Source organism: Bos taurus, chromosome 13 (genome assembly GCF_002263795.3).
Source record: "Bos taurus isolate L1 Dominette 01449 registration number 42190680 breed Hereford chromosome 13, ARS-UCD2.0, whole genome shotgun sequence".
NCBI lineage: Eukaryota > Metazoa > Chordata > Mammalia > Artiodactyla > Bovidae > Bos > Bos taurus.
In genome coordinates this window covers 38,290,803-38,300,865 of record NC_037340.1, presented here as the reverse complement: position 1 = coordinate 38,300,865, position 10,063 = coordinate 38,290,803, and the positions used below count along the sequence as shown (strand labels likewise).

Genomic DNA, 10,063 nt, shown 5'->3' with positions numbered 1-10,063 from the left:
CCTTTTTTACAAAGGGGAGGGGGGAGAATCAGACGTTAAATTCTTTTGCAAACATTCATGCCTAAGGAAGGGCTGGAACAAGCAGCCCCGGCCGCCGGAACCGGTCGGACAGGTAGCGAGCTTGTTGACACCGTTATGTTGCAGGGCGCATGCTCACTCCCAAGTTTCCTGGTGCCTTTTCTATTCCACCTTATGAAACTTTTTTCCTCGGCGTGGTCTCACCCGCGATTTCAGGCAGAGGTGTCGCGGAGCCCGGAGGCTGGGAGTCTCCCGGCGTGCGGGGGAGAGGCCCGGCCGCGCGGCGGCGGTGGGGGGCGGAGGGAGGGGGCAGGCGGGGCGGGAAGGTGGGCTCCGGCCGCGGGGAGCCGGGGACCAAGCCGCCGCCGCCGCCTTTAGTGGGGAGCAACCTGGACTAGGGGCCCGCAGTCCGGGGAGAGGGCCCCCACGATGCCCAAAGTCTTCCTGGTGAAGAGGAGGAGCCTGGGGGTCTCGGTCCGCAGCTGGGATGAGCTCCCGGACGAGGAGAGGGCAGACACCTACATCCCAGGTGAGCGCCGCGCGGGGGCCGGGCCTGGGCGCCGGGTTCCTGGGGTGGGGGCAGGGGTAGCCGGGTCCCCTCTACTCCACGACCCGGGCTGGACTCCCTCCGTCCCCCATGCCCCTCCTTTGGGGGAGGGGGGAGGAAGTTACCAAGGAGGACCAAGAGTGAGAGGCTGGGAACCCGGGACGCCCTGCACCCCCTCCCCCCTAGTGGGCGCCTCTAATTGCCCTGCGGCGGGACCGTTGGCTGCTGCGGGCAGAGGTGGCCCAGGAGTGGGACTGGGGGCCACAAAGGGACAATCTCAATCCCATGTCCTCGTGAGGTTGCACAGGGATAGGTCAACCTCTCCGGGGCTAGGTGGCTCGAGATCGGGTCCCAGGGAGTGGAAATTTGGTGCGCGGTGTCCCCAGCCGCGCTTGGCCCTCGTACCTCGTGGGCACGGGAACTTGGAAAGAGGAGCGGACGCCCCCCACCGCCCCCCAGGACCCCAAGCTTGCTCGGGAGGCCGAGTCAGGGGCTCGATCGCCCACCCCCGCGGCATTGCCCACTTGGCGAGGTGCCCAGGTCCGGGGAGGGGCGGCGGCGGCACCGCCCGCAGGTCAAACTGCTGCGGGCGCCCGGGCCTGACGCCGCGTGTCTGTGTGTCGGGGCGCGGCCCTCGCTCCGCAGTGGGCCTGGGCCGTCTGCTCCACGATCCCCCCGAGGACTGCCGCAGCGACGGCGGCAGTAGCACCGGCGGCGGCAGCAGCAGCGCGGGGGAGCCCGGAGGCGCAGAGAGCAGCTCGTCCCCGCGCGGCCCGGAGCGCGAAACCCCAGAGCCCGGCGACGGCGAGGGCCCGGATGGACACCTGGCGGCGAAACAGCGCCCGGTCGCCAGGTCGAAAATCAAGGTACGGAGTCGACTCTGCCCCCGCCGCCACCTGCACCACGCCCTGGCGTCGGGCTCCCGGGGCCGGCGCCCCTCCCTGCCGCGCCCGCCCGCGCGCCCGGGCACCGGTGCACCCTGAGCGCCCGCTGCGCCGCTCCTGCACCTGCCCTTGGGCCGCGGCCAGGGCGCCTCCGCATGTCCTCCTGCCTGCGGGCTAGCCGGTCGCTGCGCCCGGAAGACCCGCTCCCCGCGCGGGCACAGCCCTCCCGCGTGGCCTCTGGAGCTGCCCAAAGCGCTCAGGCACAGCCTCCTTCCCCCATTCTGTGCATAGAGCCTGAAGCACAACCAGGCCGTTGGAGTTCCAGGGGTGGGAAAGGAGGGACCCCAGGCCCTGGGTTCCCCTCCTCTGGGGCGCAGTTCCCAGCGCTGTTTGAACTCGAAGGGAGTTTCGCCCCGTTCCTTGCGTTCCGGAGACAGTCGTGGGAGCTTGGCACACAGTAGGTCTTTCACAGTATCAACTATTCCCAGTGCCAATTATGAAGTGCCCGTTAGACACGAGGTCTGTGCCGGGCACTTTTAAACTGGTGTTTATCAAATCTTCTTGAATCATATTGACGGATAATCGGATTCAACTGCAAATTGCCCCATGGCCCCGCCCGCAGTGGCTTGCAATGTTTGTTTCCCTCTCTTCTCGCGATTTAGTCCCCACCCCCCACCCAGCCTCTTGGAATTGTAGGCCACAGTTTATCACGACGCCCATCTGCGCTTTCCTGGGTGGAACTTCCAAGATTGCCTGCTCAAAGGTATCCGCTACCTCCAAGATTAAGTCTCAATCCACTGACTCACAGCCAGCCGGAGCCAGGGAGTGGTGTTTTTAGGAATCATATGACCCCAGCTCCTAGCCAGGTGGGCCTTAATGCGAACTTTTGCGGGTTCCAGTCCCTCGGTGAAGTGTTAATTCTTGGGCGCTCCTGGGAGGTCCCAAGGCGCCCCCTGCCCAGGCCGGGGGATGGGGAGGAAGCCCTAGAACACTGTGGATTGGGAAAACTTCCGTTACTTTTGGTGGGAGGGGTCTTCCCTCCCCCGTGCATATTCCTGGCTCCTGGGGCTTGGCTCTGGGAAGGGCTGGGGTGATTTGGTTATGAATTGAGGCTAGATGCTGAGCTGGGAATCCTTAGGAAAGACAGCTTTAAAGGATGCTGTTGACTGGGTGTGGGCATCCTGCTTGGAAAGGTTCAAAGTCAGCTGGTGGGAGGCTTTTCTGGGCCTGCTGGGGTTAAGTGGGAGGGACAGTTTGCCTGCGGCTGCTACCTCTGCCCTCCAGGAAATTCTACAAAGGGTCCCACTTGCATATTTATCTCCCGGCTGGAAGGACAATTGTAACGTTGTTTTGGGGATGATTTGTAGCTAGTTTAAACCTCTATCCCCCAACTGCCCACATTGCCCTGGAAAGAAAGTGGCAGGGGAAAATTATCCAGTCCCTTAACCACCATTTTAGGAGATCTCTGATGCCCCGGGCCAACAGCTCCACTGGGGCCCTGGATTAAGGGATGAAGAAACTGATCTTATTCCCAGGATCCTTGTCTTTGTGCTGCCCCCAGGGGTGGGGGTGGAGTGTTGTTTGCTCCTCAACCCTTAACTAAATTTCCAGAGGAGTTTTTGTTTGTTTACTGAGGCCAAAGTTCAGGTTCCTTCTCCTCTCTTCTTCCATCGAAAATTGGAGACATCTTGGCGTCAAGATGCTCCAAGATTATAGAATTATCAGCCATGGTATGGTCCATTTTCAAATAACTGGTCAAACCACCCTTGACTTAGCATGAGGTGTGACTTTAGAGTTCTGTGCAAAGTAGGACGAACGGTCTAAGAGGGGGAAGCCACTGGAGCAAGATGCATTTTTTTCAATGACTAGAAGGCACTCATTAAACAGTTGGTTCTTAGAACCAGAAAAGGGCAGAGAGAAGCTCCATCCACAGCATTTACGCTATACGTAAATGTACAGCTGTATGCAAGGCAGACAGGGGATAAAGTTGTGCCACCCTTGTGTTTCAGAACCATCTGACAGTAATGGTTAGGGTTCTACGCTCTGGCTTTTGCAAGTTGCTAAACCTTCCAGGCTCGATAAAGGACAGAAATGGTATGGACCTAACAGAAGCAGAAGATATTAAGAAGAGATGGCACAAATACACGGAAAAACTGTACAAAAAAGATCTTCATGACCCAGATAATCACTATGGTGTGATCACTGACCTAGAGCCAGACATCCTGGAATGTGAAGTCAAGTGGGCCTTAGAAAGCATCACTACGAACAAAGCTAGTGGAGGTGATGGAATTCCAGTTGAGCTATTTCAAATCCTGAAAGATGACGCTGTGAAAGTGCTGCACTCAATATGCCAGCAAATTTGGAAAACTCAGCAGGCCACAGGACTGGAAAAGGTCAGTTTTCATTCCAATCCCAAAGAAAGGCAATGCCAGAGAATGCTGAAACTACTGCACAATTGCACTCATCTCACACGCTAGTAAAGTGATGCTCAAAATTCTCCAAGCCAGGCTTCAGCAATATGTGAACTGTGAACTTCCAGATGTTCCAGCTGGTTTTAGAAAATGCACATGAACCAGAGATCAAATTTCCAACATCCACTGGATCATGGAAAAAGCAAGAGAGTTCCAGAAAAACATGTATTTCTGCTTTATTGACTATGCCAAAGCCTTTGACTGTGTGGATCACAATAAACTGTGGAAAATTCTGAAAGAGATGGGAACACCAGGCCACCTGATCTGCCTCTTGAGAAATCTGTATGCAGGTCAGGAAGCAACAGTTAGAACTGGGCATGGAACAACAGACTGGTTCCAAATAGGAAAAGGAGTACGTCAAGGCTGTATATTGTCACCCTGCTTATTTAACTTCTATGCAGAGTACATCATGAGAAACGCTGGGCTGGAAGAAGCACAAGCTGGAATCAAGATTGCCAGGAGAAATATCAATAACCTCAGATATGTAGGTGACACCACCCTTATGGCAGAAAGTGAAGAGGAACTAAAAAGCCTCTTGATGAAAGTGAAAGTGGAGAGTGAAAAAGTTGGCTTAAAGCTCAACATTCAGAAAATGAAAATCATGGCATCTGGTCCCATCACTTCATGGGAAATAGATGGGGAAACAGTGGAAACAGTGTCAGACTTTATTTTTTTGGGCTCCAAAATCACTGCAGATGGTGATTGCAGCCATGAAATTAAAAGACATTTACTCCTTGGAAGGAAAGTTATGATCAACCTAGATAACATATTCAAAAGCAGAGACATTACTCTGCCAACAAAGGTCCATCTAGTCAAGGCTATGGTTTTTCCTGTGGTCATGTATGGATGTGAGAGTTGGACTGTGAAGAAGGCTGAGCACCAAAGGATTGATGCTTTTGAACTGTGGTGTTGGAGAAGACTCTTGAGAGTCCCTTGGACTGCAAGGAGATCCAACCAGTCCATTGTGAAGGAGATCAGCCCTGGGATTTTTTTGGAAGGAATGATGCTAAAGCTGAAACTCCAGTACTTTGGCCACCTCATGTGAAGAGTTGACTCATTGGGAAAGACTCTGATGCTGGGAGGGATTGGGGGCAGGAGGAGAAGGGGACAACAGAAGATGAGATGGCTGGATGGCATCACTGACTCGATGGACGTGAGTCTGGGTGAACTCCGGGAGTTGGTGATGGACAGGGAGGCCTGGCGTGCTGCAATTCATGGGGGTCACAAAGAGTCGGACACGACTAGCGACTAAACTGAACTGAAAGCTTCCAGGCTTCAGTTTCCTCATCTGTAACGTGGGAATCTTAATAATAATGACATTTGCCTCATAGAGTCATGAGGATAAATGAGTCAATCAGAAAACATGGTAGGTGCCCAGTAACTCCAGCTAGGATTCTTTGGGTTGGTGGAGAGGCACAAATACTATATTAATTATTAACGCTATTACAGGAAAGTGAACGCTCAACCAGAAGCAAGAGGAAAGATGCAATACATTCTGAGCAGAGGGAGGTTTCTTGGTGTGGATTCTAGGGCAGTGAGAGAGTGCGAAGAGGCAGGCTTTAGGGCGGAGCCTGAAGCTTGAGTAAGAACAGGACTCAGAGCTGAAGGGAGGATGGGAAACGGGCCTGGGGTCAGGGAGAGTCAGGGTGAGGAGCTGGAAATATAGCTGGGATAGGCTGAGATGGTAAAGGGGCCAAGCCAGAAAGTGTGGATGCTCTGTGGGAGAAGGAAAACCTCATTTGGGTCCATCTCGCCAGCTGTGCTTGGGCTGTTCTGAGCCTCAGTTCCCTGATCTGTAAAATGGAGAAATAATAGAATGGGCCTCTCAAGCATTGGCGTAGACAGTGGATACAAAATGCTGAGCGATTTTCTTAGCGTATAAACTGCCCAGTGGGGAGTTAGCCAATAGTGACCTGTGGCAGGTTTTGTTGATGTCCAATATTTTGTTGCCCCCAGCAAGGACAAGGGATTTACCAACTGGATTGGGTGGATTTAAGTATTATTTGGAAAAAACCCACCCATTTGATGTTTGGAAGGCAACGTAAGCCTCATCCCTAGCTCCTTGCCTGTTGACTTCAGTCTCCCAAGACAGAATTGGAAGCTCCAACCTTGTAACTTACCATCTCCTTGGCTGACCAGACTCCTCTTCTTAACTCTAGAGCCACCAAAGGCTGGGAACATTCCTAGTGGGCTCATATTTCCAGCAGCTGGTACAGTAATACCTGACTCATAGGAGGACTTAAGTCAACATGGAAGAGAAATACAGGCAGGGAAGGAGGAGTCAACAGTTCCTAGATACAGGTGACAGTATTTGGGGAAGAACAGGAAGGAAAAAGGGGAAAATGCTTGGAATGGATACTTGAGAAAGCTTAAATTAGTTTAAAGGGGGAGAAGGAGAAATAGGAGAACAACGTGTGAGCTGCAGATGATGGTTAATTATGGGGCATTAAATGGGGTAAGTCTTTCCTGGTGGCTCAGATGGTAAAGAATTTGCCTGCAATGCAGGAGACCTGGGTTTGATCCCTGGGTCAGGAGAAGGAAATGGCACCCCACTCCAGTATCCTTGCCTGAAGAATTCCATGGACAGAGGAGCCTGGGGGGCTATAGTCCATGGGGTTGCAAAGAGTCAGACACGACTGAGCGACTAACACTTCCTTTCAAATTGGGATAAAGAGAGTGCAGGCTGAGCTCCCAGGAGTGACTCCCGGAGCCACACTGCAGAACTGGGCTGCCTAGGGAGCTGCTGCGGTGGCCGCTGTGGCTGCTGTTTGCCCATCACAATGCTTCTGCTAATGCAAGATGTGAAAAAATTGCTGCATACTTGCCTCAGCTCAGTTAACTCAGGCCCACCTGAAGTCAAATCTACAGCAGTGCATGTAACTGGTGGAACCCAGGTCACATCTAAAGACCACAGCTGCGAGGGATTCTGGGAAATGTTGTGTCGCGCTTTCTAGCCTCTCCTATGCAGGATGGTCCACCTCAGAGCAGGGACAGAGGCTGAGCCTGTCCACCCACAGGATCTACTCAAGGGCCCAGATGTGGTCCAGTCTCCTCATATTTATGGGGAGAAAGATAACGCTAGAGAGGTTGTTTTGAGCTCCTCACAGGTGCTAGCGGCAAAGCCCAGCCCAAGGCTCCTTTTTCTTTAGGATGTTGTGCTGTCGTTGAAGTGTGTAGTCGTTGTTGTGTAGTTGTGTTGTTGTGCTGCCGCCTTAGCCACTAGTGTGACATGAGGGAACCTGAAGCAGTTTCTACCACATGACAGGAAACAAAGCACAGGGTTACCCCTCCCTCTCCCACACAGCGTGCCCAGACCCATGGGCCTGTCCCTGGGAAGTGTAGGCACACATTTCGCAGACTCCAAGCCCCATCAACATGTCAGTGTGGGCACCTGCAAGTGTTTTAGCCCCTGTTTCTTCTGGATGATAAGGATATGTTCCCTTCAGCATCTCTGCATTTGGGAAGACTGCATTCTGCCATGCAGTGGACTTGTGACGCTTAAGGATGCAGGAGGGGTGTTTTTATCCCAAAGAAATTGGGGAATTACACTTAGCACGTTTTGAGCACTCAGACATAAGCAGATGTGTCAGTGGTAATCTTGTCCACATGGCCATGGAAGGTAGCCTAGACCCATGGTAGCCTACTGCAGGAAATAGGTTCATTAGTTTAAGGAACTTGTCTGGTGGAAGCATCCACAGAAAATAAAGGATTTTTTTTTTTCCCTTTAGAAGTTGACAGGTAAGTGACCTTAGCCAGCTTTGAAGTTAGTCAGAGGGCCAGCCCAAGTCCCCACCTCCCCGGACGCTCCTGAAATCTTCCGTAGCTCCGATACAATGATGGGTTTGTTTCTGCTGCAGAGGACTGTTTTTCAGAAGAACTAGAGGGGAATTTTGTGTGTATTTTAAAACGAAAGCCGAGATCCTGAAGAAAACAGGACAGCATAAGAAAGCGCCAAGCTGCAGGGTTGGGGAATTAACTGTCTCTCTTCATCTTTCTGGCCGTGATTAATCGCCAATTAGTTAATGAATCTCCAGACTGATGTCACCTCCCACCCTCCATGGTAGCTTCCCCACTTGAGTGCTGAGCCTCTTGGAGAGTTAATTTTGGATTAAGGGTGAGACTATTAAACTTTTTCAGAAGATGACTGAAGTATACTTTTTCAGAAGTATCTGGAGCAGTACCCGGTAATTGCACACATTAATAATTTCTATATTGAAGTATGAGTATTAACACCAAACTGTAGCTTCTGGTTTTGTTGCCAATGGAGATAAGAGAGAATGTTGGTTTTCGGAACTTTTTCGATTTCAGAATTGCAGATGAAGGACTAGGGGCTGGTGACCCACACTGACGGTTAGTTCCCTTTTTCTTCCATCAGTGAGAGGAAAACTCAAAAGACAGGTGGAGAAACAAGAGGTTTTGTTACATTTTATTTAGGATCACAGGACGCTGGAACTTGTCAAACTCTTAAGAGTTAGGATTTACCGGGCAACTAGTATTCCTTAACAATCCCAAGAGGCAAGTATCGTTATGGCCCACATTTTATGGGGGGAGGAGTGTGAAATTACTCAACCTTAGAGACGTTGAGTAACTTGCCTACTTAGAGAGGGCAACCTTAGAGAGGTTGAGTAACTTGCCTACTTCCCAGACTGTGAGTGGTAGAGCAGGATTTGAATTTAAGAAAAGAGTTCATCTAATCCCATTTGGGGCTTCCCCCGTTGTCTCAGTAGTAAAGAATACGCGTGCAGTGCAGGAGCTCCAGGAGACAGGTTTGATCCCTACTGACCTCCCTGGAAGAGGGCATGGCAACCCACTCCAGTATTCTTGCCTGGAGAATCCCAGGGACGGGGGAGCCAGGCGGGCTACGGTCCATGGGGATGCAAAGAGCTGGACACGACCGAAGCGACTTAGTACTCACAAATATGGTGGTCTTAAGAGAATGTGATACATCTATTACCATTCCAGTGATCTGCTGCTGCTTCACAGATAACCCCAGAGTTAGTAGCTTGGCATAATGTGTTATGATATCTTCTAGTTCTGTGACTTGACTGTGCTCAGCTGGGTGGGTTTTGCCTGGGGTCTCTTCGGGTGCAGTCGGATGCCAGTGGGACTGGAATCTCCTGGGGGCTTGACTGGGCAGGATATCCAGGAGGGCTTACTCAGGTGGCTGGTAGTCAGTCTTCTGTCTTTTTTTCTAGCTGCTTTCATTATATGATCCTATCATCTTTTTTTAATTTTGTAACAAGTCCCAATTGATGGACATGTAGGTAGTTTTCCAACCTTTTGCTATCCAGACCAAATTTCCAGGCATATGTGAAGTGCACTCTGTGGGATAAATTTCATCTTTAGAAATGTATCCTCCAAATGTTTTTCTGCAGAATTCTTGGGAATTTTTCCTTTTTAAAAAAAAATTGATGTATAGTTGATTTACAATATTGTGTTAGTTTCACAGGTACAGCAAAGACATTGTTATACATATATATATATATATATTTTTTTTTTTTTTTCCTGATTCTTTTCCTTTATAGGTTACTACAAGATATTGAATATAGTTCCCTGGGCTATACTGTAAATCCTTGTTGGTTATCTATTTTATATATAGTAGTGTGTGTTTGTTAATCCCATACTCCTAATTTATCCCTCTTCCCCTCCTTTCCCCTTTGGTAACTATGTTTGTTTTCTATATCTGTGAGTCTATTTCTATTTCATAAATAAGTTCATTTGTATTATTTTTTAGATTCTACATATAAGTGATATCATGTAGTATTTATCTTTCTCTGACTTCACTTGTATGGTCATCTCTAGATTTGTCTATGTAGCTACAAATGGCAATATTTCATTCTTTCTTATGGCTGACTAATAAGACATCTCTCTTTTCTTTCTGATGAAGGAATTTTTCCTTCCCTTTTGCCATTAAAAATTTTTTTTTTGGTCGTTCAGCATGTGGGATCTGATTTTCCAACCAGCGATTGAATGCTCACCCCCTGCATTGGAGTTCGGAGTCTTAACCACTGGACCGTCTGGAAAGTCAGTCCACTTAACCACTGGAAAGTCCTAGGCTTTTTATGACAAGTGAACTAGTTTGGCAGAAGCTAGCTTTATCAGCCATGATCCTTTGCCTTTTAATTAAGCCTACATCTTTCAAA

The 10,063-nt window shown here is 50.3% G+C and overlaps 1 protein-coding gene across 4 annotated transcripts in view; it reads left to right on the top strand.

Annotated features, from left to right (window-relative positions):
- Positions 1–320: 320 nt before the first annotated feature.
- OVOL2 (ovo like zinc finger 2) overlaps positions 321–10,063 on the top strand; it is a 28,768-nt gene continuing 19,025 nt past the window's right edge. Inside the window, exons 1-3 of one of the 4 annotated variants that reach the window (XM_010811242.4) lie at positions 321–547; positions 1,211–1,431; positions 2,146–2,212. In XM_010811242.4, coding sequence (XP_010809544.1) covers positions 506–547; positions 1,211–1,431; positions 2,146–2,212 — 330 coding nt within the window. In that variant the 5' untranslated portion in view covers positions 321–505. Of the gene's footprint in view, positions 548–1,210; positions 1,432–2,145; positions 2,316–8,225; positions 8,271–10,063 lie in introns of those variants that run through there. The other 3 variants (NM_001206007.1, XM_015474033.3, XM_025000698.2) reach the window with 3 other exon arrangements.